This window comes from Adelges cooleyi, unplaced genomic scaffold (assembly GCF_023614345.1).
Source record: "Adelges cooleyi isolate 19-005CV unplaced genomic scaffold, UGA_ACOO_1.1 ACOO_flye_CR_arks_rails_tigmint_CR_PRNA_9, whole genome shotgun sequence".
Classification (NCBI taxonomy): domain Eukaryota; kingdom Metazoa; phylum Arthropoda; class Insecta; order Hemiptera; family Adelgidae; genus Adelges; species Adelges cooleyi.
Genome location: NW_026096579.1, coordinates 11687315 through 11714813, shown reverse-complemented (window position 1 = coordinate 11714813; position 27499 = coordinate 11687315). Strand labels below are relative to the sequence as shown.

At 31.0% G+C, this 27499-nt stretch overlaps 2 protein-coding genes across 2 annotated transcripts; one reads left to right on the top strand and one right to left on the bottom strand.

The window, feature by feature from the left end:
• Window positions 1-297: 297 nt before the first annotated feature.
• On the top strand, window positions 298-10952 carry LOC126846955 (T-box transcription factor TBX1-like). The gene is made up of 9 exons (XM_050586870.1): window positions 298-778; window positions 3108-3330; window positions 3653-3769; window positions 3848-4004; window positions 4180-4335; window positions 4855-4922; window positions 5779-5912; window positions 9868-10090; window positions 10638-10952. The coding sequence occupies exons 1-9, from the start codon at window positions 643-645 to the stop codon at window positions 10780-10782; spliced, it is 1359 nt and encodes a 452-aa protein (XP_050442827.1). The 5' UTR covers window positions 298-642; the 3' UTR covers window positions 10783-10952.
• An 8596-nt stretch (window positions 10953-19548) lies between these two features.
• On the bottom strand, window positions 19549-26527 carry LOC126846961 (RING finger protein 121). Its single transcript, XM_050586877.1, has 9 exons — window positions 26298-26527; window positions 26114-26231; window positions 23162-23208; window positions 22049-22190; window positions 21670-21824; window positions 21328-21556; window positions 20618-20751; window positions 20452-20553; window positions 19549-19939 (listed from the first exon to the last, which is right to left on the bottom strand). Exons 2-9 carry the CDS (start codon window positions 26141-26143, stop codon window positions 19819-19821), a joined length of 960 nt encoding a protein of 319 aa, XP_050442834.1. The 5' UTR covers window positions 26144-26231; window positions 26298-26527; the 3' UTR covers window positions 19549-19818.
• Between the last annotated feature and the right edge of the window lie 972 nt (window positions 26528-27499).

Sequence of the window (27499 nt, the reverse complement as noted above, 5' to 3'; positions counted from 1 at the left end):
ATAAACATAAATATATATTTTACAGTTTTATGATGTCGAGAGCTATGAACCGGGAAAAAAAGGTGCGGAAAACCATCAGGGGCCGGCCCACGTACCGTACGGGGATGGGTGTGTACGCCCAGCGGGATCGGCCAATACTTGGTCCGGGCCAATCCCTTGACGGTGCGCGCGGCGATGTGTACAGCAACCAAGGCGAGAGGGGTGGAAGTGTGCGGGTGACGATAAAAATAAAATGCTTTTTTGACGGCAGCAAAACGGGATGACAGAGAAATGGACCAGTGTTGGTGAAAGGTTCGCCAGAGTTTCGGTGTTGTTGTTGTTGTTGCGCCACACCGTTCGCCAAACAACCCCGTCGATTTACATACGGCCACCGAACGTGTTGACAGGCCGATTTACTTGCGAGAAATATCTATTTTTTTTTTTTGGGGCAATAAAAAAATCATCGTCCATCGGTTGAAAGCGCTTTTTGACGTCTAGACATCGACCTTCAGGTCATTAATGTTTTCGCCGTAACGATTCCGCAATGCGATGAAACCCTTTTGTTTTTTTTAAATCATAAACATATTGCCATTGTAAAAAAACAAAACGGAAAACAGTATTGTGTTGACGTAATAAGTACCTATATTTTTTTCGAGAGCGGCAATGCACCCGTTTTACAACACCTACGGTTCCGGTGGTGACGCGGGGTCCGTGGAACAAAACCTGTACGCTGCCGATCATAATTGGACAGTGCCATCACAGTCTGTATCCAATAATACGCCCATGAAAGATATAGAAGGTAAGCAGTCGGCAGCGCTATAGCAATCATATAATAAACATATTTTGCTAGTAAACAGAAAAAAAGAGGACTTTTTTTTCATTTTATATAAAAATTAAAATATATTATGCCTGTTACCTATAATTAAAACTTGACATCTTAAAATGTTAGTTTGTCATCCTATCAATATTTTTTTGTCTATTAAATAAATCTTAAACTACAGTTAAACAATTTTTTAATCATACTTTCCAATTCATTTTTCTTAGTTAAAAAACCTAGGAATGTGAAACAGTCAACAAATCAACGATTAGTCATTGCAAATCTTAGATATTTTGTATAATAAACTGGGTTCTAAATATATTAATTATTATATACATTATGTACGTATGTAATTTTAGTCTAAAATATCTTATTTTAATTTCAATTCAATATATGAAATATTTCAATATAGAACATAAAGCTATAGACGTTTTAGTGAATTTAAAAAAAAGGTACTCGTCAAATGTTTATACTTTTACCTAATATAAAATTAAAACATTTTTCCATAATAACAGTAATTAACTTAACTTACTGTCTGAATTTCTTTCTTTAATTCTTACTGGAAAGCCACTTTATAACAGTCAAATAGATATGTATTATATATTTTATAAAATACATATATTAAAATATATGTAAAATATATTTTAATAAAGGCTTATCAAAAAAATTACAATTTATTCTAACTAGACAATTACAAGCTAGTCTAGTGTTAACTTTCACCAAAAAACCTAATGGTAAATTTTTTTGTACTAATTACAACACACATAGATTACATACATACGTGTGCCAATTTATCATCACATCATCGAATAAGACTAATTGTTATTATGCCAAGTAGGAGATTCATGATTAAAAATCAAGTTCAATTCTAAATTCAGTCTAACTTTTATACCAAATTCAAGTACAAAAACTACACTAAAAAATGTCATACAAAGAAAAGTTTCAACGCTATCTTAGTAGAATGGTTCATGATTTTTTTTTTAGTTTCGTCTGCAGATTTACAGATTACCTCACACAAATTAGTAACTATAGGTAATTTTATTATTTTTCAGAAATTTATAACTTAAAAACTTTAAGTTGCAAAATATATTAATTTTTAGTGTGTTTTTCTTTAAAAAGGGATTGATGAATTTTTTTAACAATTGGCCATTTAAAAAAATACCGTCGGGGACAATTTCTGAACTATAGCCTGGCGTTTTAAAGAAATTTGGCCAGTAGTTATTAAATTATTGTAGGCCTAAACACAAGAAAACATAACATGCACAATTTTCTCCTTTCCGCACTAAACTTAAAAATAATTACAGTTTTTTTTTCTTTAATCTCTTGAAATTGTAACTATAAAAATAAAATAAAAACCTTAGTTTAAATTAATTTTAAAATATTTGTTGATTCAAAACATTACCACTTTTAAAAATACAAACCTTCTCACATTTGTATCAAAGTTGAAAAGCAAAATGTGAGGCGAAAAGGAGACCTCTTGTGGCAAAAATCAAATTGAGTTACTGGTTATTCCAAATTCTGCAAATGTTGAGACCAGAATGGTTCTTCTATCTTGATAATTGACAGAGTTATATTTGTTTGAATTTATTTTCGGAAAAAGGGTTTTTTAAGAAAAAACGCTAAAGTTTTGAAATGCTGCCAACTTTTTATTTTACATGCATAAGGAATGAAACTTCACTAAAAATTCAAATAAAGTTCCCTTAAACACAATACATAATTTTTTTTTTTTACATTTGGTTCCAACCCTGATCGATGTTTTGGACTTTCCTGCAATTTGGATTCTCGCGACAGAGGTCCCTTTTCCCTTTCCGCCCCACGAATGATTGTTTTTTTTAATGAAATTAAAACTTAAGAAAATATAAATTGCTTTTAATACCTGAACACCGAAACGTTTGCTCTACCGTTTACAAAACAAAGTGATTTATTATTAAGTCCGTTCTCTAGAGTGCCGCATTCTATGTCAGATAATTTATATAAGTTTAATTTTTGTTGTAATTAGCGTGTTAATTATAATCTTAATCTTGGGTGTTCACTGTTCAATAAAATAAAATATAGTATAGATTTTATTTTATTATAACACCTTATATCCACAACAAAGATACGATAATATCAAGTTTAGTAAAATAGAATTTAAGATATCTCAAATACAAAATATAAATAAATTTTTATAACATATAATAAAATAATATAGATATATAGAGAAATGCAAATCGAAATATTATGTATGTGTATGCTAATATATTATACTGTTAAATATTATTTATTTTATGTAAATATAATACATAATTCGTAAACTAATGTTTTGTTGTAGCATGCTTGGAGACTGTATCTAATGCCAATATTCATGTCATTAAACCTGGATCCCATCATTCGTACTCAACAACTCTGCAGGACAATAAAAATCCGTCAGATCCAGTACCAAATAATCAAGAACATCCTAAATTGTCCGGAGTCGGTGCTGCGTTGGAAATGAAGCACTTGTGGGAGGAATTTAACGAACTGGGCACGGAAATGATAGTTACTAAAGCAGGCCGGTACGAAACCTTAATTATATGTACATAGGAGTTAGTATATAGCTATGTAAGTAACAGCCTAGGTTTTACCGAAATCCTATAATTCATTAAAACACCAGCACTATATGCTTTAATTACAACTATAATGATCAACTGCAGAAGAGGACATGTCGACCAGTTCAAAATGACTGCCAATGACACGCTTATATTAGTTTTTCGAAAATAAGTTGAAATTATCGTTTCATACGTATTATACTCTGTAGTATTATATAACGTGCTGCACTATAGCATAATTATATTAAAAATCGAATTTTTTTTTTTCATAAGCTACTTTGATTTGTAGGAGAATGTTCCCTACATTCCAAGTTCGACTGTTCGGTCTAGACCCAGTAGCAGAGTATATGCTTATGATGGATTTTGTACCAGTTGACGATAAACGATACAGATACGCATTTCACAGGTTCAAAAAGCATATTTGTAAAAAAATGTTTAAAAACATGTATTCCTGTTTATTAATATCCATCATAAACATTAACAGTTCAAGTTGGGTAGTAGCTGGTAAATCAGATCCTATATCGCCTCCGAGGGTGCACATACATCCAGACTCGCCGGCGTCCGGGAGTCAGTGGCTGAAACAAGTCGTGTCATTTGACAAACTCAAGTTGACCAATAACCAAATGGATGACAACGGCCATGTAAGTCAAGTGTTTTCTGTATTATATTATGTTATTCGGCAGTTGTGATGTGAAAATAGTCGTGAGAAAATTGCGGCAGTGGACCTAATACAATTATCGTCTATATCACACGCTGTTTAAAAATTAAGGTTAACGTTTTATCGGGGGTTGAGAAAGTACTTGATTTTTTTTTTAGATAATTCTCAACTCGATGCATCGGTATCAGCCCAGATTTCACGTGCTATACATTCCCGGACGGGACGAAGGTCCTTCACATTCCTCAAACAACTTTAAAACATTTATGTTCCCAGAAACCAAATTCACAGCAGTTACAGCTTATCAAAATCACAGAGTAAGTTACATGATTTACATGACGTGTGTGGTGTGATCTTTTTCAATAAAATATTTCCCAATTGTCATAAATTTATTAACATCAATCAAGATTCAAATTATGTGATACGATTCATTATTAAAATAAATAAAATAACTATAAAAAAATAATTTCTTAAAACCATATTTGGCATTTAAATATGTTGCATAAGCCTGGTATATAAATATAATATATAATAGCTAATTTATTTGTTCATTGTATCGGTGACACTGACATTATAATATATGTAACATAGTAGGACAAATATATAAGAAATAAAATCTACATATTTATTTACCACTAGGTATAGATATTGTTGCAATATCATAAAGCCATAAAATAAACTATACCTAAATTCACTGAACATAATTAACAACTATGTTATGTAATTGTTTGGAAAACACTTTGGCGTTAGTTTTAATTTATATTTTTAATTTTCAAAAAATTACTTTAACTTGTATACACGATATTCATTTTCTTTTCTATTTTCCTTTTGTTTAGATTACTCAGCTAAAAATAGCAAGCAACCCATTTGCCAAGGGATTCAGAGACTGCGAAACCGAAGAGTGGTAAGATCAATAGCGTACATAGTGAACATAATAAAAAAAAATCAATATTTCGCTTGAAATAGAGACATTGATTATGATCATGAATATGTCTTATTATCAGTTAATTCTCTATTATTAGTTATCCAAGAACTATCAATTTCCCTTATTGTCATCCCCAAAACTCCCACACTTCTCACTGTCCCAGCTCCTCCTCCCCCCCCCATCTCCAATTGTGTCACAAAAACGTCTCGCAAATTTTTGACAGACACAGTCATAACTCATAATTCATAAGACATATTTATGTCAAAAAAACACTTTCAACCTATAGTCTTTTGTTAGTTGTTTCGGTTAAAATATTTGACCATTATATGACGTCAATCTTAGTTATTATTATGCATAAACGACTTCCTTTTAAAAATATTGCGAAATGATTTTCTATACATTTTTTTTTATTTTACTCTTCTCTAAAATAATTGAACTGAATTCGCAAGTATTACACTGTTCACGATACCTACACACCATCCTAACAATTCGATTCTTACATTTTAATTATACATTCAAGAATAATATATTCATTCTGGAAGTAAACTGTTCTAGGTAAATTAGGTACACATTACACACAAACCAATTATAAAAAAAAAATCCCTGTTTTTTGGCAGACAGTAGTGGTAAGTGTTCGACGACCACGTGAGTTGACACATAAATCGCAATAAACGTCCAGTTACCGAAGAGTTTCGAAATGACAGTTCTTCCTTTTTTAGACACATTGCTTTTATATGAGAAACACATGTGTGATATTATTTTAATAAATTATTTTTTTAAGGAAGTCGTTATAATCGTTATTATTATTTTAATAGTTCGTTTTTTCCTTACGCAGCGGCTCAATGGCTATTGACGGCGAAACACAAGCCTCTAATAATAACAAACCGCAATGCAAAAAAAATGTTTCTGGAATACATAACAACAATAATTGCAGTCAGTTCCCAAATAAAGAGTCGGCCGGAAGTTTGGGTACGTTATTTATTCGTTTTTATACATAACAAAATTAGTACATAGTCAATTTACCGAAAAAATCTGGTCGGCTTGTAAATACATGTATTTATATGCAACAGCGTGTGTGTAAAACTAAAACAGTCGAAATTATATCCAAGTTTAGATTTTTTGATATTGTAACACAATTTAATCAAATGTTAATAGTATTATTACAAAAAACAAAAATATAGCAGTATAATTTTCTAAAGATTGTCATCTGTGACCAGTTAAACAATGAAATCTTAATTATCATCCTTAATCATCCTCAATAGTCACTATTAATATTCTTAAAGAGTAAACATTTTTTGTAAAAATTATAATTATCCACTATAAAAAATGCCCCCTCTCATCTTATGATGGTGTTAAGCTACGTGATGATGACTATGTAAAAGGCAATTTTCGTTTTTACTTGTAAGTTGGCCCCGGTCGATACATGGCTAATATATGGGTTGATCACTCTCTACCTAAAGGGATTGCTTCACAATCTTGGACCTTTGCTTCCAAATTATAACTTGACCTGCCCAGACGTCTCCCGACTGACCTAATCCGTCGGCTAATAGCTTTCCTGGTTCGGTTCCAGAACATATGCCATTATAGGAACGAAACAAAGAAAACAAATTCGTTTACTTATTGATTTCTGCTTTGTCTTGTGTCTCACGGGTCGTTTATAATAATATTATAGGAGTCTTTCTTTTAAAAACTCCACCAGCGTGTATATTTGAGTTTGTTTTAACGATAACCAAAATGAACATGGTGTTTTTGCTACGGAGCGCGTGCTTGAAGGTTTTTAAGTTACTATTTAAATCTTGTCAAACGTTTTAAAAAACATTAAAAATACAAGTGACAAAAAACCATTCTTACATACATTGTGCAGAGGAGACTTGAGCATAACGTTGATTACAAATACGGCGTACCAGCACCCGAGGACTACCGTCATTAATTACCCACGTTGTCCATTGCAGTCATTTATCATAATATTTTCGGGAAACGCTAAATAGGCAAGCCGCGTCGCGTTCCGTCACATTAGCAGCCTCTCGTCCGTATCTCTCTAAACGAGACAATTAAGAACTCGGGTGGTATCGAAAATAGACGCAGGGGTCTTATGTTTGGGCAATGGGCATAACGCGCAGTACTTTGCGAAAACTATTCTACCAAAGAAGAATTAATATCATACAATAATCGTGTGCTTCCAACTTGACGTGGAATTAAATCGAATATTATATTCATTTAGATTTAGTCGGATACCCCAATCGTTAGTTGCCGTTAGTTTCAACCCTGAACAGAAAAGCATCACTGTTAGGATCTGAAATTCATTTATTAATATACGAATTGCCTTCACTTTAAATACTATTATTGGTTAATGGGACTAATATTACACAGTACACATGATGTTAATGAGATTACCGCTAACAAAACATTTTATAAATTTTCTTTACTAAGAAAATATATAATTTGAAATGAAAATCTGAGTTATAATAAATAACAAATAATTAACTTCAGGCGGAAACAAAATTGAAATTATGTTATTGATATTATAGCACACAGACAACGGTTCAACGCATAGTTGTACCAAATAAATAAATTATGATTAATATACCATACAATGGTATATGTCCCTATATTAATCATAATTTTTATTGGTCCGACTACGTATTTTGTCAATGTAATTACATTTTTTTTATATTCTGATATTTTCTATTATTCTGTCTGAACACAAATTTGACCAATTTTATAATACTGAAAACGAAATATATAGTTTTCTATATCTTGATTTAAAAAATATCCCAAATTTTAAAAAAGATATTGTAAAATTTGAATATACTGTGTTTTACCACTACTGGGCATGTACACGTAATAAAATTAATAAGTCAAATGAATTTGTCTCGTTTAAACTGTCACGGGTGTGGGTTCGTTGGTTAATTTATTGCAGCACAACACAAACGTTTAAAGGAACACTGAACACAAGATGTATAAACGAAACAAATATCATAACTTATAAATAAAAATATCTTTGTAAACCGAGTATCCGACCGACAGTTATGTCAAACTATGTGACGTCTTGTGTGCCTTTGGCGTTTCCGACATGAGATTCTTGTGCAGTAGTACGCATATCTCTATTGCTCATAATACATGTATCACCGATCTTAATTTGTAAAACAATAAAAAAAAACAAAATTCGTAAAAAATATTTATATTAATAGTATCATATCAGATAAAAATAACTTTTTTTCTTGATTTCAATTAAACGTATATATACAAAGTTGAGAGAGTGTATTATTTCATGGTTAAAGGGTTACAAAATGTGAACAATTTTTTGAAGTTCATTAGGTCTCGCCAAATTATCAATGTTCGTCTAAACAAATGCGTTAATAATGTATATAATTCATACACAGTGTGAATGTATGTGCAGCTTCTTGCGTTATGCTTTTTCAAACGGCCGGCGAATCCCATTAGAATGATGGATGAGTACCATACCGCGTCACAAATATTCGTGGTCACACGTAGACAAAAATTATTCGGCATCAACTAACGTTTAGGGAGAAAAAAAATCCCATAAAACATCCAGACATCTTAATTACTAGTCGTTAACCTAAAAATAAACACAAATATTTCTAATACAAAGTATGTTTTAGCGTTTATAAAAGCCGAAATTAGTAATTATTCATTTTTATTATCATTATTCATTCGTATTATTGTTAGGTATATTATTATTTATGAATTAATAAGCATATAAAATAAAATAATATTAATTAATAATGCGTGAATATTAAACATAAAATATAATTAAATTTAAAGCTGTAGTAAAATATGAGATCATAACCCGCAAATCGCAATCAAATTGCTAAAAATAACAAACACTTTAATTGCAATTATTGTTATAATTGAATATTATATTAATTTCGCTTTCGTGGGTACCTATTTATGAAGAAGTTCTCTGATGCTTAAATACGTTACACCAGCTTTAACAACAGACGATATAATGTATTCAGTATTATGTAATATTTTAATACGAAAATTAAAACGTTAAATATACTTTATAGATGTTTTCCCATACAGCTAGAATACAGCGTAGTTTGTATATTGTTATATTTTCAAGTGGATTTAATATTGTGTACTTCCTTACCGTGGGTACCATTATCGTCGATACATAATGAACATCTAAACACGTCAACGGAATACGCTACTTATAGACATTTTTTTTAGTTATAATTTTATGTAATGGGAAATTATTCAAGCATAAGCATTATGTTTCACTGTAAACGTTTTATTTCATCAACACTTAACAAATTAATTGAACTCTAAAGCAATACTATAACTAGGTAATAACTATGCCTTAAAATGATTAGTTTACTATTATAGTCTCATTTCTCCAATATAGAAATAAGTGTTTATTAAAAATTCCCCAGCACAAGCTAAGCTTTTAGGAGTGCTGCAGTATTGTTATAAAATATTATATATTTTGTATTGTTGCAATAAAGATTATTATTATTAAAAAAACACACTTTAACTATGTGAAAATATAGCGAAACACACATTATAGGTATTCTATATTTTTAGTTCAAGAAGGAGACTCTGCGTTTTAACAATTAACTAAATTACAATTAGTTTAAACTCTAGTTTTTGATTATACTATTATTAGAAAGCAAATTCCTAGGTCAGAGTCAGGGTTAGCGGTCTATATTCTATTTCTTAACTTCTTTTATTTTTATTCACGTTATTTTATCAGTCGGAAAGGAATAACAATATAATTAATTTAACTATTAACTATCAACGGGTTTCGATAAAGAGTTTTTTAAATTTCCTCCCATTTTTAGCTTAGATGTGATAGCGAGAAGCTATTGTTTTTTTTTTACTACTTTGTAAATAATAATACCTTAGTGTCGTTAAATCGGCTAATGATGGAGTAATTAATTTTCTCGTTTGTTTTTTCTAGGCGTGGATAACATGTATAACAGTGATAGCTCGTCGTCGTCATCGACATCGTCTCCATCGCCGTCCCACCTGACAGTTACTATGCACGGACAACCTCAAGCGCCGACCGCCACGGCTACCGTTTCAGCAGCCCCTTACCTAGGCCAAGTGTGCAATTACGGACCAATATTCCCATCGCCGGCGTATCCTCACCACGGTTACTCACCGTTTCACGGATACGACAGGTACTTCTTCTCCTCCACGTCTTCTCTTATAGCCACCAAGGTTTAAACTAGCATAAGAGTCGCTGTTTAGACATAAGAGCGTGACTGGTGACAGTAGAAACGACACACCGGAACAAAAAGCCAAAAGCGCAACTGAGCGACTAATCTTACTTTATTAATGTCGTGGCGCCTAGTACGTAGGGTTTGGTTGCCAACTGTAGCCACTGCTCACATATAATATATTATAATTTTGACGCTGAAATGCATTTTAGTATAGACTAATCGACAAATATTTAGAGATTTGAGATTTCCATTATTAAATTAAAATTCACTCTTAAATCACTCCAAACATCGATAAGTACACGTATAATTGTGTGACTAACTATAGTCAGATCAAATATATTGAAGTATTTGTTCTTATGCCTTTTTAAAAATGTCTACTGACTAATTATGACAGATAAGTAAATAGGTATATCTAATGATATCGACTTTTAGATTAGGGTTTGAAAAAAAAACCGGAATACTTTATTATTTTATATTTATATAAATATGTATAATTGTTGTGTAGATTACACCAAAAAAACTCGGCAGCAGACGTAACGACCGGATACCATATGCCTTACCAACATCATTACCACCACAAGCATTCAGCATATCACGGTACCCAAAAAATAGCAAATACATTTGTGCAAAATGATTACTCGCCTAGATAAAAATAATATGTACTAAGTTTTATAAAAATCGATTTAATACTTAATATAGTATACTTTATTTTTATACGCGTAAATATTTTATTTTGTAATAGTTCTTCATTGCATTTTTTTATAAACGTGTACTATAAAAAGTTTTAGGTGTATACCTATGTTTTTTTGTAAATAATTTATACTGCACTTTTCTCTAAAAAATAACTACTTATTTAATACTGTCATATGCCATTGTATAGTTTATAATCTTGCAATATTTATAATGTAATATAATAAAAAATGTATTTAATATTCTAAATATAATTGTGATTATATACTAATTAATTATAGGCAGCAGATATTTTAGTAAATCGTCACAATTAATAGATCTAGTCCAGAATTTGACTTATATTTTTAACTGTTAAGTGTCAACATATAAATTAACAGATATTGTTCACTATATTATACGTACATACATGCTTCATTAGGTGATGTAGATGATATTTCTTGTGTAGTGTTAAAAATCATTTTTTCTGCGAGTTACGTATTTTTTTTTTTCATAAACGACAAAATATTTCCAAAAAACAGTTCTGAGATTAATTAAGAGACGAGTCCTAAAATGCGAAATCACTTAATATGTACACAAACAATCCGAGGCTATCTATTTATACTGGCATCTAGTGTTTATAGTATATAATGTATGTTATATGATAACTTCATCTCGAAACAGTATTACAAAATGTGTACCTACCAAATAACCACCACGCTCTCAAGTATTAAGGTTCTCTCAGCGTATGTGTTCGAATGAATAATTGACGGTGGGTGCAGAGGTCGCGTGTGCCAGTAGTTTCTCGGTACCACCCGGGTGTTTCTCGCTGCCATTAGAGGGGTGAATCCTGTAGCTCACATCCTTAAAAACGATATTTACAAGATGACGGTTAGTGGTGCACCTCACACGTTTTGTATTCATGGCTCAATCATTATCGACGATACGGAACAGTTAAATATGCAGTATTTACGTTTCGGACAAAGACAGATGACAATTTTGTTGTATATATATATATATATATATATATAATTTATACATCTTTCTTCTGTCCGTGTGTAAGTATTCAAACTCCTCCTAAACGGCTACATATTATATATGCTCTATTACAATAGTTTTACAAACCATGATTAAGTGTATACCTACCAACATTAAACAGGCAACCTAATAAATCTATAAAAAATATAACGATTTTACGAATAGCCCTAACCACAGTAATTTATTTTAAAACCACCGCTAAACTATAAAATTGAAATATTGTTGAAATCAGCTAGATTCAGTCTTAAAATAATTATCTGATCTTATAACAGCTATCTACTAAGTTAAATAAGCGAGACAATAAGTTAACAAATAATTTAGAGAAACACACTTCAAAATACAAATTATTCTCATTCTGAAATCGCACTCTCATTATAATTTACGCCTATTCCTTTAAGTATCCGGTGAATTGGTCGTGATGCTAATGAAAATCAAGTATAGGTGCATCGACTAATAAGACTACAACTAAATAATTGAATAACAAGAAAATTTACACTACGACGCAAATAAAAATATTATAGAAAATATATAAATTGTTAATACAAAATATATTACACATCACACATTACGGATTTTCCCGGGGTCGGGAAGCAGTTGATATGAAAACTGAAAAGTATTCACTATTTAACAGTAGTCGTGCAATTAAGGTGCACCGTAAAACGGACACACAAATTAGAATGTAAATTTAATGATACCGTGCACAAACAATTTAAAATACATTATGAACGAATAAAGTATTTAAAAAAAATGATACTTTTTCATAAGAAACGGCCACAATTTTTAGCTTCAGCAATAATTGTATCTTATTGTTTTAACAATTATTTCCGCCGCACTGCAAAACAGACGTTGTCCGTCTCTACCACATAAGGTGGGGAGAGGCGTAAAAAATACATATACGTATGTATCCTAGGTTGAGGACAAGATGTAAACATATATTATAAAAACATCAAGCGTATTTATTTATTCTGATCAATTCGCCACCATCCTAAACCTACATTTATACGGGCATAATATTTGATTAAAAGTTGGTAAGGGAGCCTCAACGAAGGATACTGAAATAAAATATTATTTTGATCAACATTTTTACCGCAATCATAAAAGTAGTTTTTATGACTTCTTAATGGTGCTGAGTTAAATGTTATGGCTTTTTTTCTTATACAGCCATACAGGACCTCCTTGAATGAAAAGTAAGTAGGTGCTAAGATTAGTGTCTGAGAAGCTCTTACAATGACAGTGACCGTTAAATGTTTAACAAGTATACTGCGTTCAAGCATGACGAAACTACATTAAGTTCACATGTCGTAAGAACTGTGGTTGGGTCAACCATGTCTCCATAAAAAAACATCAAAAGAGTCGTTTTATGGGCAGCCGTTTTTCGATATTATTCACAAACTTCAATAGACCGTGTCCTAAAGCAATATGTATAGTAATTAATAATTATACTAAATATAGCGAGTAAGTAATATACAATTAGAGGTACTCGTGCAAATGATTATTCGATTTTACTACTTATAATATTGTTTTGAATTGTTTAGTTAACTTTCTAAACTCTTAGTCCAAATCAAGTATTCTGTAAATAAAATGAATTATTTACTTACAATGATTACATAGAGTAGCTTTGAGACATAGTTCTTACTTTTTTGTATACAAATTAAAATGTTTAAAAGAAATAGTTTGTAAGTAGCGTAAATAACCTAAAAATAAGGTTAACATATCTTATTTTTAAGTAACCAAAATACATGCATTTTTATCATTTTCTTTGTTAACTATATAATATCTCAAATTGTACTCAAAAAATATACATGGTATATACGTCTAATTTTAGCTTTGATACGATGCTGAGAAGGTACTGTTTTTACAAAGAATGTGTTTTTTAATTTAATTTTTGTTTCTGAACACACGATATCTCCTAAACCGCACAAACAATTTTTCACGTTTAAACTATAAATATCAAAAAACTATGAACAAAATTGATGCGCTAAAAGACTATTTTAAGAGCTGAGCTTCCTCTAGTAGTCTACAATAATTTTTGTTAATTGGACACCACACTAAAAGTTATAAGAATTGTACATATTTTGTGTCTTAACATGATGAAAATATATTTTTATTTAAAAAAAAACGGCAAATTTCATAAACTTTTTTTAATTAAGAATAACCTACTACAAATTTTACTGTAAATTTATAATACTGTAAAACAACAAATAAAATTATGTTCAACGAGAAAAATCACAAAATTATTTTTTTCTCGACAAATATTTTGTCTTGTTGACTGTGAAATTTACACGTGTCATTTACATTTACACTATATTTACACGTGGTAAAAATATTGAAAATCACATAAATAATTATCAAAACGTGGCAATATTATGTTAATGATCGAATTAATTATTTTTTTCTCAATAAAATAAACATATTTGAAGGAGAATGGATGAACTTTTATACACCTATTTTGCATACGATGTCTGATCAATATATTACATGAAGAAATTAGTTCATAGGTAAAGAAGTTATCGTGGATTTAGACACAAAAAATAGAGCACATCATCAATGACTTGTAGTCATTAGCGTAACGTGTAAAACGTTTCGGACCGGGGTACTTCGACTTCTAATTCGGTTCTTCAGAAGTCAGAACCCCTCAAATATATTAGTATATTATATAAATAAATATATTAGTTAAGTATCGCGTTATGGATTACAATAAAAATACGTATCACAGAGTTTATTAAAATTTTGTTTTAAACGATTTTAAAAGATTTATACACAGCATTTTGTTGTGCAATAACAAACATGCTTTTAAAAAAGACATATTTTTTTAGGTGTCGTATATTAAAACCATAATATAGGTAACCACCGAAAATATTGGGGTTAATAGCAAACATATGTGTCGCGGCAACGGTAGTTAGCATTATTTAGTGCGACATAAAGCTCGGTTCGTCTCAGTGTCTGATTGTAATTTACAACGATTTGTATCTACAAATAGATGGACGAGAAATGCCGCCTATAGCTATAGCTGCCTGTGTGAGCTACCGTTTGGCGGGTACCGAACGGTACAAAGCAATAGAGCTGATGTGAGTGTGTGCGTGTGCCCGTGTTCATTGTGATTTATGAATAAGGCCACCCCGGATGATGCCGTGTCGTTGCTGAACCCGGCAGCAATAATTATTATACTATTGTACGGACACCACGAGTCAGTTCAAGTACATATTTGATATTATTTAGACAATTAACAACACATTCGGGCCTTGTCGCGTGTAACTGCTCTCCACAAATACCCATCAGGTAGTCGATATACTTAAGTGTACTACATCAATATTGATAATTGGTATTGGGTCGGCTCCTAAAAATGGATTTAAAATATTTCTATACTACATACGAAACAAGCTCATCGATGTTGGTAATTGTTTTGTTTTCAGCTATTTGGTATACGCTTAAAATGTTACCTACTTAAGTAGCATAAATGCAGGGCGGGCGGACTCTATTTGTGCTTATGTAGATGGACAACTATTTACAAAAAATAATTTTCGGCTATATTATTACATTATTTTTGAAAAATGTTTAAGTTTATTTTTTTTTTGGTGGGGCGTAGTGATATATGTTGACCTTATGTTTCTTCTGATTTTATTTAGTTAAATGATTCATATATTAGATTCCATTTTACTAAAACATTATTCTATTTTTAACTTATAGTAGGGATTGTGCATAGTGGAGGTCACAGGTTTTTTGGATTTATAACACGATAAAATCACTTTCAAATAAATGCGTCTATGTAAATTCATATTCCATAGATGATAAAATATACTTAAATAGACAAGGTTTCTTTTTGCAATAAAAATATAACCGCAGACCTAATTATTTTAATCTCAATTAAATTGTATTTTTAGTACTAGGGAAGAATGAAGATACTATTATATGGTTGATCTGTGATTACCTGTCTATTCTAATAATTTGTTGACGTTGTTGCTAATTAAGCAATATCATAGTCAAAACTGCGCTCAAAAATGTAAAATAAAGAAAAAGTTGCCACCCTTCTCAAAGTAAGGTTTATGATATTTGTATGCCTTGACAATGTATATCGTTAGTACAATATCTATATAGTATCCCACACAATTTCGAAACTAATTCGAATATTTTTCAAAAAGTTATAGCGCACCGTAATTTTAATTTGAAAGTATGTACATATTTTTGTTTTTTCCTCAAGTGGTGAATTTTTAATTTTTGACCCAATAAATTACCTTTTAGGTACGATTTCTGATCTATAGACTGCTACGTAAAAACAAATCGGTTCAGCGGGTTAGGCGATATCGTGAGCCCAGACACAAAAAATAAAATAAAAACAATAGAGGTATTCTTAGCTTCTTATCGAAGCAAAACTATAGATACATAAATCTGATCAGTAGACTGTAGAATGTAGATTACTGTTGTTTGTGTTAGAGATAAACCATCAAACTAACAAACCACAAGTATATTATGCTGCCTTGCTATATATATATTGAGAGATTTTAAAGGGTCCTATCCGTTAGGTCACCGCTAAAAGGGATAAAACAAAACCTCGTTGTCGGCAATGGTAAATCATCTGGCCAACTGCAGGTTTGATCCCGTTTTTTTATGACTCTCCAATTCATCACGTGTCTACTATGTATACATTCTGCAGACAGATTGCTTATTTTCGTACCCTATCCTTGTTATTAATCGTAAAAAACCTGACGTCTGGTTCGGGGTATGTTTCTGTTTTGTCCCCATGGATGCTGCATTATATAGTAGTAATACAACACTCTGCACCTTGCGCACGAAGCGTTTTAAAAAGCCACACACAAACAATTATAAACAAATGCGTAAACCCGTGCTCGTTAGGCGACTTCGTGATGCAGGTCCTGTCTTTTCTGTCGTATTTTGCACGGCACTTGAACACGTCAATCCGATATGGATGGCGGTCATGTGTTATACACTTTGACACACAAGATAGAGTAGATGAAAATAATGTAAAACTTTAAAAGAATAATTTGAAACCAATTTGGGATATACCTCGCAGCAACAGCAGGATAAAAAGGGCAAAAATTATTATAAACACGATATGAGACGTGTTGAAAGAAGAAAGGGATTATATATACAATATAATAAGGAAGAATGTTTAAGATAAACAGTAAACTCTACGCAGTATACAATGCATTAATAACCCGCACAAAATTCTTAATCCGCCCTTATTGTTGATAAAAGACAAATTATAATATTGACCCACATTTTACGCGTAAACCTAAGTTGTTACCGTGGGCACCGCAAAGTAACTTTGGAGTTTAGGGTGTACAATATTTTTATGACGTTTCTTAGCGGTATATTTGATTACGATGTACATTGATTTCGAACTTAACTTTCCCATTGTTAAGTACTGAAATATAAAAACGCATCGATACTTTTGGCTATCTTTATCGAAGGAATTGAAATTTCACGTTTATAGACGCGGGTATATATATGTACGTCAGGCAAAATGGAACACCGGCCAAGCCGGAATAGCGCGGATACCACTCAACAGTCAATTCCCATTCCTGAACCTTATATTACAAGCAACAGGAACGTCAAAAATGGTCGCACGTGGCAAACATCCAGATCAAGCCGTTCGTAACGTTTCACATTATGATAGTCTGATAAAACAAATTGAGTACATTCTTCGCCAATGTTTACCTGCTACAAAATTGAAAATGATGTCACACGTCATGCACCACAATCACTAGCCAGAAACAATAATAATTATAATTTTGTAATTTTAAAATATCATCTTTCGTAAAAAGAGCTTTAGTTAGTGTTGAATAGGGGGTTTGTTTCCCCTGCTCTATTAAACATACTGAAAACACATAAACAAAATATGTTCTACTATATTTTTATTAAGTACACACTATAGTGCGCTGTGGGGTGGATTACATAAACAAAAATGAAACTGATAAACATAAGTCGATATCGATTATATTATACGTTTCCCAAAATAATATAATTATAATATATATTGCTCGGTTCCATACAATTTATAACCTAATGTGTTGAACAATATTACCTGTTTACTACAAAAATATTGTAGTAAATGTTATTATGTTTTACCTCAAAGGACAAAGAATAAGTCCGGGAAAGGTGCATACCTCAAAATTAATATACTTAAACAACATTATTACCAAATTACAGTTAAATTAGGAATTTGAAACAAAAGAAGTGAAATGTTGATTTCAGTGTGCAGTTACAGAACTAAGAGCTGAAAATTAAGCAGTAGCATATTTAAATCAAAATATGTATATAACCTAAAAAACAATTGTGGTCAATAATTTTTAGGTATAAATCTTAGTTTTGAAAGCTGAAAATGGGACTGATGAATAAGATTGATGTAGTATTTCTACAATACTTTATACACATATATGTATGATGCGGAAAGCAAAAAGGGTCCTCTTGTCGGAATTTTCCAAAATTAAGTTAGTGATAAATTCTGAATCTTGATTGATTTTTTATCAATAAATTTGAGACCGGATATCTTTGTAGTTAAAAAATAACTAAGTTATTTCACTTTCAAGTTTGCGAATGTTACTCAAAATGAACTTTGCCAATAAAATACCCTTTTTCGCTTTCCATTTAAAATTTATATATATATACATACATTTATAGAGATTTCAGATTATTACGGTCGTTTTTTTAAACCGTAGAAAATGGGTATATTGTAATCATTATGGTAGATAATTCCGGATTTGTCGTCCGGTTTCATTGACTAGCGAAAATAAATCCGTGCAACGAAAATCATATTCTAATGTAGAGCATATAATGAACATGAACTAAACGATCTCTTGGGAAAACGAAAGCGTGCGTAGTCAGGAACAGACTTATCGGGTAGATGCACATATTACATACAGCTGGTACCTAAACGTTGATGGCCGATCAGTACACATTTTTGTCGACAAGGTTTGTTTGTGTGTGTAAATCTAATATTTTAAGCGAAAATAAATAATAATTAATATTATTTCTTCGAACCGTGTCACAGTGTTTACCCAAGTGACACGACGGATACGTATACACACATAATACTTGAATAGTAACCCGGATGGGAAGGGAAAACGACGACGACATTCCCCAACACCTATTCGAAGGGTGAGTTTTATGCTTTTGACAAATTGCTCCGCATCAAGGGTGGTCACGTCCGCGCCACCATCTTGTCCGGTGTACACCTTCCGGACAACTCACCGACCCCCACGGAGTTCTTGATAAAAATAACATAACAGTGTGTAAATTATTATTAGAGGCCACGTGAATATAGTAAATAACAATTAATGTCTGCGTAAAACGTATCCGTTAATAATTTATGCACTACAAACATATCCAAATACTAGTAAATTCAACCGAAGCAGATTAATGGTTTCCTCTAAAACAACAACATTAATTCGAAACACACGATTCACAGACTAGTATATACATAGATACGAATTGATTTGACCTTATTATTTTACCTAATCACGGATTATTCCAATAGCGTACTAAATGGAGAAGACGACGGGGTACCTCTCCTCTTGCTAGATAAATTTTAAATACGTTTTTTAGGAATTTGAAATGCATTTATTTAAATATTATCTTAACATAAAAGTATAATTTTGTTTCAGAAGAATACGTTTAAATAATTTGAAAAAAAATTGAATACAATAGAAAAGTGATTTCACTCTTGATAAGCAAATAATGAACATAATAATTTAGTACGGGACATTTTATGTTCATTATTTACCTTTTCAACTTACACTTAATTAACTATAAATGCATGGTAATGTTATAGTATAACAAAGGTCAACAATGAAAAAAGATTTAACTAAATTATAATTGTATTTATCGCCTGACTATTAAAATTATTTAATAAATAATTCCTAAATGGTTTCTAATTATTATAATAAGCAAAATCACACGTATACTGTAAACAATTTGGTAAAAAGACAAAAACAAAAGTTAATTAGTAGTTTGATAAAACTGACTTATTTCAATCCTAATAAATGGTTAATTATTTGTATAAGACCATTAATTATAGGTCCCCATGCCACAAACCAGCGTAACCAATCCAATAGTTGGCCGTATAAAACATGGGGTTTTTCCCATCTGAATAAAAAAAGAGTCAAGAAAAAGTAAAAGATAGTTGTGAATAAAAACTTTGTACCATACAAATTAAAAATTATATAACTGAATGATCTTTAGTAATATACTTGATAGGACACCATATCACATTTATCAAGAAGTATAGGCATTTTTTGCAAAATCTCAATTTAAAGCTAGAGCTTAAATAAAACAGTAATGAGGATTCTTTATCCTAGGTTATTTTTTTTTATCAGACTCACATTTTGCAAATATTTAAAATAAAATGCCTAACTGAGGGAAAAATGAGCTCGCTTTATACTTAGGCAGCCTTATTTCAAAACTGAAATGATGCCTTTGCATACTGTTGTGCCTGTGCTACTATTACTATGATCATTCAGAGACTACAAAAAGAAGTTACTAATTAGTCTCTATTAAATGACTCTATTAAATTAGTCTCTATTATTATATGATTCACAATAAAGTATAACTATACAAAACCTAACATATATTCAAAAACTAATAAACAAAAAGGATACGGATTACGGAACATGCGTTTGAGATCAACTTTTTCCTTGCAATATGGACAAGTTTGCTTTTTTCCAACAATACACCAACCTCTTATGCAGAACTCGTGAAATCTAAATTATAAATAATAACATATTTTTTAAATGCATAATAATTAAACTAAAAAATAAATCTTACATATGATCACAGGTCAATTGGAAAGTAGACTCAATTATTCCTTCTTCACCTGCGTTCAATAATAGTTTATTACCACAAACAGCACAAATATTTTTTTCCAAACTCCTGGTAGGTATTCCTTGTGGTGTATAATACTGCAAAAAATATACAATTAAAAAACAGCAGCTTTCAAGGTAATTAAAATATTTTACATTTCTATTAAAATGTTCCATTTAATAATAAAACAAAAATTCAAATTTAGAATATTACCATAAAATATATCAAATTTTTATAATATACCAGCACGTGGTTAATAATAACATAAATATAAAATATCGATGGCAGAGTGCACATTTTTGGAAAAATGAGTTATGACTTATGAACATCAAAATATAGTCTCCACACATTGTGTACAAATGTGGCAAGCCAGAGAATCATAGTTTTTATGACTTAAAAGTTTATACACACATGATATGGCATTATTAATTTTCAAAATATGCACTATGCCTTCAAAATGTATAATATGTATATTACAGTAGTTGTTGTTCTTTGAAGGGTCCACAATATTATTTTTTAATACTTTTCAAAATTAAAACCATTTAATTCTAAATACAATAGAAAGAGGCTACTTCTTTTTTGTTGCCATTGGCAAACAAATTGCATATATACGGTGGCCCTTGGTTTCCTCTTTCAGTAATTGTTATAAACTTATTTAAATTAAAAATACTTACTCCTAAATTGGATGCCATAGTAGATGCACAAATTTCAGCGACATCTTGCCCCAAGACACCAAAGTATAATCCATAGTACATGATAAGCAATCCACAATCCACCCAGACAGCTGGATTGACGTTGAAAACAACACTGATCCCAAAAAATGAGAGAATCATAATGGAATAACCAATGATACCCAACACGTATGTAAGTTTGTAGATGAAATAGAACCATTTGTACACCAATCTGGAGAACATTTATGCCATCACACTACACATAACATGGTACAATATTTTACATTAAGTGCGCGCCTCGAAGATGCGCTAGAAAACTATATATGACAGATTGCATTAAATTACCTAGGCGTTGATCCTTGTAAAGGCTTTTGTAGAGCTTTGCGTACAACTATTCCAGTCAACAATGAAAATAAAATCCAAAATATTATAAATCTCCAGAAAGCCATTATGACACACATAACAAACGGTACAGACCACAATGCTAAGGATGTGACAATCTGCAAGATACAAAAAATAAAAATAAAATAAGCCAAGAAAATATTTAGTTTTTTGACAAATATTATATAGTACATTTAAATTAAGAAGAATAATTTGTTTCTTTTGTCAAATGAAAAACAACACTTTTGATTGATAATCCAAGCTGAAGTGTTGCTTTTGGTTGACAACTTGAAACAAGCCATTTTTTTTAATGAAACATTAAATATTTATAAAAATAAAATACTTGGAAAGATTTAAAATGTCTTCTTTTCCATTCAAGTAATGTTATTTGAGCAATAATCATGGTAACCAAAAGAATTAAAAGCATTTCAGCATGCATTGATTCGTGACCTTTGTGTTCTTCATGTAACTTCCTATGATTTTCTCTAAAATATTAAAATAAAATTCAATTAAAAAAAAAAAAAATTGTTGCTCTAAAATTTATACAAGGAAAGAATAAACTAGATAATGAACTCTTTCAAATTTTGATTTACGCAGAACTTGATATGACATTTTTTTGAATTTTTATGTTTAGACCAATGATAACTTCTAAAATTATTAAAAAGATTTCCTAATATTAACTTATTATTTTATATTATATATAAATTAAGAAGCGTGTTAACATACAATAAAAAAATAATACATAATATTTTACCTTTTTTTTTGGAAAAATATCTTACATTCTAAATGTATACACTTATTCAGTTTTATACATTTTCATGAACATTTTTATCTCTATAATATGTTTTTATTTAAGGGACCAGGATTTGCTTCTTCCTTTTTTTAGATGCCAACAGGCAAAAATTTCTTTTTCATAGAGTGGTCTGATATTGATAAATTTTTTGAAATCATAATTTTTAATAATGTAATTAAAAATGTAATTCTAATGCGCCTTATAGAAAGTCTTTCCCTCAAAAAATACAATAATGGTAAGCTCTATGAAATGTGATAATTTCCTATTAAATTAGTTTCACTACCAGAATGGCAACAAGTCCTATAAAATAAATTCTTTGTTAACAATTATACACTATAGCTAAAACAAATAAACCTAAAAAATTGACGTTGTCAATATATTCAACTATTGCCTATATTTTACAACTATAATTTTTACAACTAGGCCATTAACATCTTTAAAATATCATTGTCAGGCAGGTATTATAAAACGTATGATTTAATAAATATTACAGCTGGATATAACACGTTATACTCTACAATCATAAGAAATACATTTTTTTAATAAATTATAATAATTTAATAATATGTTTTATATTATAAAAAGCTATGTCAATTTAAAAACATAAAAAAAAACCAATAAAATTTAAGGTCTTATAACAACAAATAAGATGACATTATTTACCTCATTATTTCTTCGCGAGTCATAGTAATATTTTCAGCTGAATTATCCTATGAAAAAATGAATTAAGTGTTGGTATTATTAATACCTAATTACCTTTTTTAGATATTCTGGTATAAATTTACTTCACCGGGCACACTTTTATTGTCAATAAATATTGGATTTTATACCAATTTCAAAAATCGGTAGATTTTTCTAGTTTAAATGTTAAAGTTACTTGAACTTTAGGACTTATTGTTTCACAAGTACGCAAGTATGCTGTGCACAAATTGGTCCAATCACAATTTGATAAAGTTAATGAGTTCTCCCACGTTTGACACAATGTGGAGGGTGGTTAACAACAATATTTTGTGTGGAATTGACAATTAGTTCATTGGAGAGGTGTGAATCTTTTACGTGAAAATTTGATTTTTATCATAGTGTGGAGCAGTCAATCATGTTTTAGAACTTTATTATTATTATTGGCTACTTATTTCTGACCCGAAATAAAGGCAATTCATGTTTGGTGTTACGGTTAATAACATCAAAGACACGACTAATTTTGTAGCATTTGTCCGTTAAAACTGAATAGAGTGCATTGTATTGTCTACCGGTGGTAGGGTGTAGGTTTCTGATAAAAACACTAAACAGCTTAATTGGGCAAGGTATAAACAAGTTGAAGGAAATCTGCTTATTATTGGATAGATAAGATCAGTGACCTGTCGTAAAAGGCGACTAATGTGACGTAGAGCCCTCCGAAAAGTGGCCTTCTGACTGGTCACTTCATCTTGAGACACACCTTCTTCGGCCCGCAATTAGCACCTAGTGCAACTAGTCGGTTTGCAGTCGTAGGGGATCCCTTTGGGGCGAACCATTAAAGCCAAGGAACATCAGATAAGATCAGTGAATATGTCATAATTAACCGAGTCGTCGGTGTGAATAATCAAATGTTTTAGAGTAGTTTTTAAACGATAAGCTGATGCAATTTAATTAATAATTTTTGAGCACAGATAACATTCATGCGCTCGCGCGGACGGCAAATTGGCCGTCCTTATAAATTTTTGCAAATATTATTGTCCAAAGTGCCAAGGAAGTGGTGAGAAGTAGTTATACATCTCTCCGATAGAATATGATCGAATTTGGTCAAACCAGTCCACCCCAGCAGTTCAGTATGACCACAAACTCAGTAGTGTCAGTATGACGGCCAACTTGCCGTCCACGCGAGCGAAAACGAGAATTTTTGCCTGTATTTTTTATACTTACGATCTGGATTTATATTATGAAAAAGGAGACATATAGGAAAGGTAAGTGTCAATAGAAATTACAAGAACCTTTTACCACTCCCTCGGTGCTCTGAAGAAAATTTTTCTCGAAAATATAAAAGGACGGCCAATTTGCCGTCCATGCGAGCGGATGAAGGATATTTCTATTATTTTTTAAATAAACATTTTTGGTCAACATTTTTTATGTTCCAATGTTGTGTTAGAGGTAATTGACTCTAAATATTTCAAAACATCCACCTTAAATAAAGAATAACTCACGAAAATGATAAAAATATAAGGACGGCCAAATTGCTGTCCTCGCCAGCGGCAGTGTAACTTTAGGAGGCGCGAGCGCATGAAGGTTAAGTTGTAACTCCCACTTATATAAATGGAGAGGCAATGAAAACATGTTTCTTAGGAGTAGACACCTAACTGATAGGTGGAGGGTTTGAGCTTTTGAGGGAAGTTGGTTTCAGAACTGGCAAGGCGGAAAACTCGGCTGACTGTAAGTCTAAAGTAGCGTATTTGTTTGGCAATGTGAATTTTTTTTCTCTTTAATTTTGGGAGTGACAGATGATGAATAATGCTGTTTAGGTATAAATCTTCATTACCGGGTACCTTTTTTTTTTTAAATCGATAGTACTTTTAATGCTGATTACGAATATGTAAGAATTTTGCCCCGCTCACACTTAGTTTGGAAGTTATATCAACATACGCGCGCACCCGGCATCGTACGATGCACGTCTACCCGCGCACGCTTAGACTTTGTCCGTCGTTCGCCACTCGATTATGATCGGATTCCTTGTTTACCTGCCTCCCGCCCATCGTGGTCCTTTTTTATTTTTGCTAGACACGATAATATTAAATTGGTGGTGCTCGAGAAAAACCAACTAAGTCTAAAATTTGGAATTTTCAATGTTCAAAAATTAAAATTCTAACGAAAATTAGAAATAAGATATTGTCTTATTTTTTCACATATGTATAACGAATGATAGAATTGATGTTTGACTTAGGTCATTTTACCCATAACACCATGTAATTTTTTTGAATCTAGGTATGACAAACTAATTTTAGTAAATAAAGATTTAATGCGCTTATTCCGTATAACGGGCGTCCATTATGACGAGAGCGGCGATCAACGGATGAAGTACCCAGCGGGCACAGGTAGACGTGCGGTGCCGGGCGCGCGCGTATGTCGATATTGGCGAACTTTAAAAGTCTGTAACTTCTAAGCTAAGTGCTAGCGGGGCAAAATTTTTACACATTCGTAATCAGTATTAAAAGTACTATCATTTAAAAAAAAAAGGGTGTCCGGTAAATTAGATTTGTTTCGTTGTTTTTAAGAGGATTTATTAAGTAGCATACTAGACATGAGACGTAATATGAGTACAATTAAAATAAATGTGATAGCAGAGGGATACCGGGAGTATGAGCGATAGATATGATGGCTAGCACCGAACTGATTAATATTAATTGCGCTTTAGTGATGACACGAGGTGCAATGATTATCTTGCCTACAGAATACTCAAATTACATGATACATAAACAAAGATAATTTTCAAAGTTCAAGTAGCTATAAATTTTGAATAAAAGAAGTATGTGGATTGCTAATTTGTTATCAGCGTAAAAAACACCGTAATTTGACAAAAATAAAAGCGTACTGATAAAGTATATTTGTTTCAATATTCCATTTATACCATGTGTAGATACTTACAGCAATAGCAGTAATATTTACAACTTCCATATTATTCACTTGAGTAGAAAATTGTTTTAAAATCAGTCAATACAAAAACATTGTTTATTAAAACTGTGTTGTTTACATCAACCCACTTCTAAAAGATTAATAAAAACATTTATAATTTTTTTAATATTCCATTCAATACATGCACTTTACTTACTTGCAAACGCCATTTACAACTAATAACTATACATCATAAGAACACCAAGTCCATTATTGATTACTTGTTTAAGTAAAATTAAAAAAATCAATAAACTAAATAAGTAACTTTATAGTTGAGTGTATGAATCCAATTTGGCAAAAACTACATTATTAAGTTTTAAATAAATAAATAATAATTAGTTATCATTATAAAATAAATATAATACTTTTATATAATATATTATACGGTAAACCTATACAAAATACTTTATGAAAATTAATGATTAGATAGTAGAACTCCCTAGCCACCTGGCGGCATCTCTTGCCGCTTGCGCACCTTGCACTTGATATCCATGTGTTGAAATCGATAAGAAAATGGGGTTATATGATATTGTTCTACGAGCAATTTGTTCTTATATTATGTACTTCTGGCAAAAAATAATACAAAATATATAATATATTTCAAGTTGATTTTACTAAAGAGACAAAAACTACTATTGTACATAAAAAATATAACTACGTTGTTCTCTTCAATGTTTTTTAGATCTAGGTAATTTTGTAGACTGTAGTAAATACACATCTATTGAATTTGACGTAGTGGTGTTTGGTTATTTTGAGTTAAATAATATTATCTATAAATTTTGATGGTTACACCTCAAAGAGCCACTCGACACGGAGCCACTCGACAAACAACCACCGAAAATCGACACGGAGCCACTCGACAAACAGCCACTCCAAGGGTTGTGCTACAAAGAGTTGTGCTACCAACATATACAATATTTATAAAAAATGCACGATTATTATTCGTGTATGTTGTGCGGCTAGTATTGTTTATTTAAAGGAGAAAACTTGTACATTTCATAATTAATGCAATAAGGCTTGGAATATTTTTAATTCACTGTGTGACCTGTCTCCTGTGTTAGTTTCTTTTTCTTAAATATCAACTTATATTTGACTTACTTTTATTTATAATGATAATGATAATTAATATCCAACAAAATATTGTAAGACCACTATCAAATATAATGACTTATCAGATATTCTCGATATAATGGGCAATGGCCGTATATCATAGACTTATAAAAAATATAACATTTTATTTAAATACATTGCCGAGTTCTTTTCGAATTAAACATTTAAAAATACAGTTTTGAATTTTTTTATTTAAGTTATAAACAAATCAGTTTTTATTATTGAAATTTATATAAATCAAAAACTTAA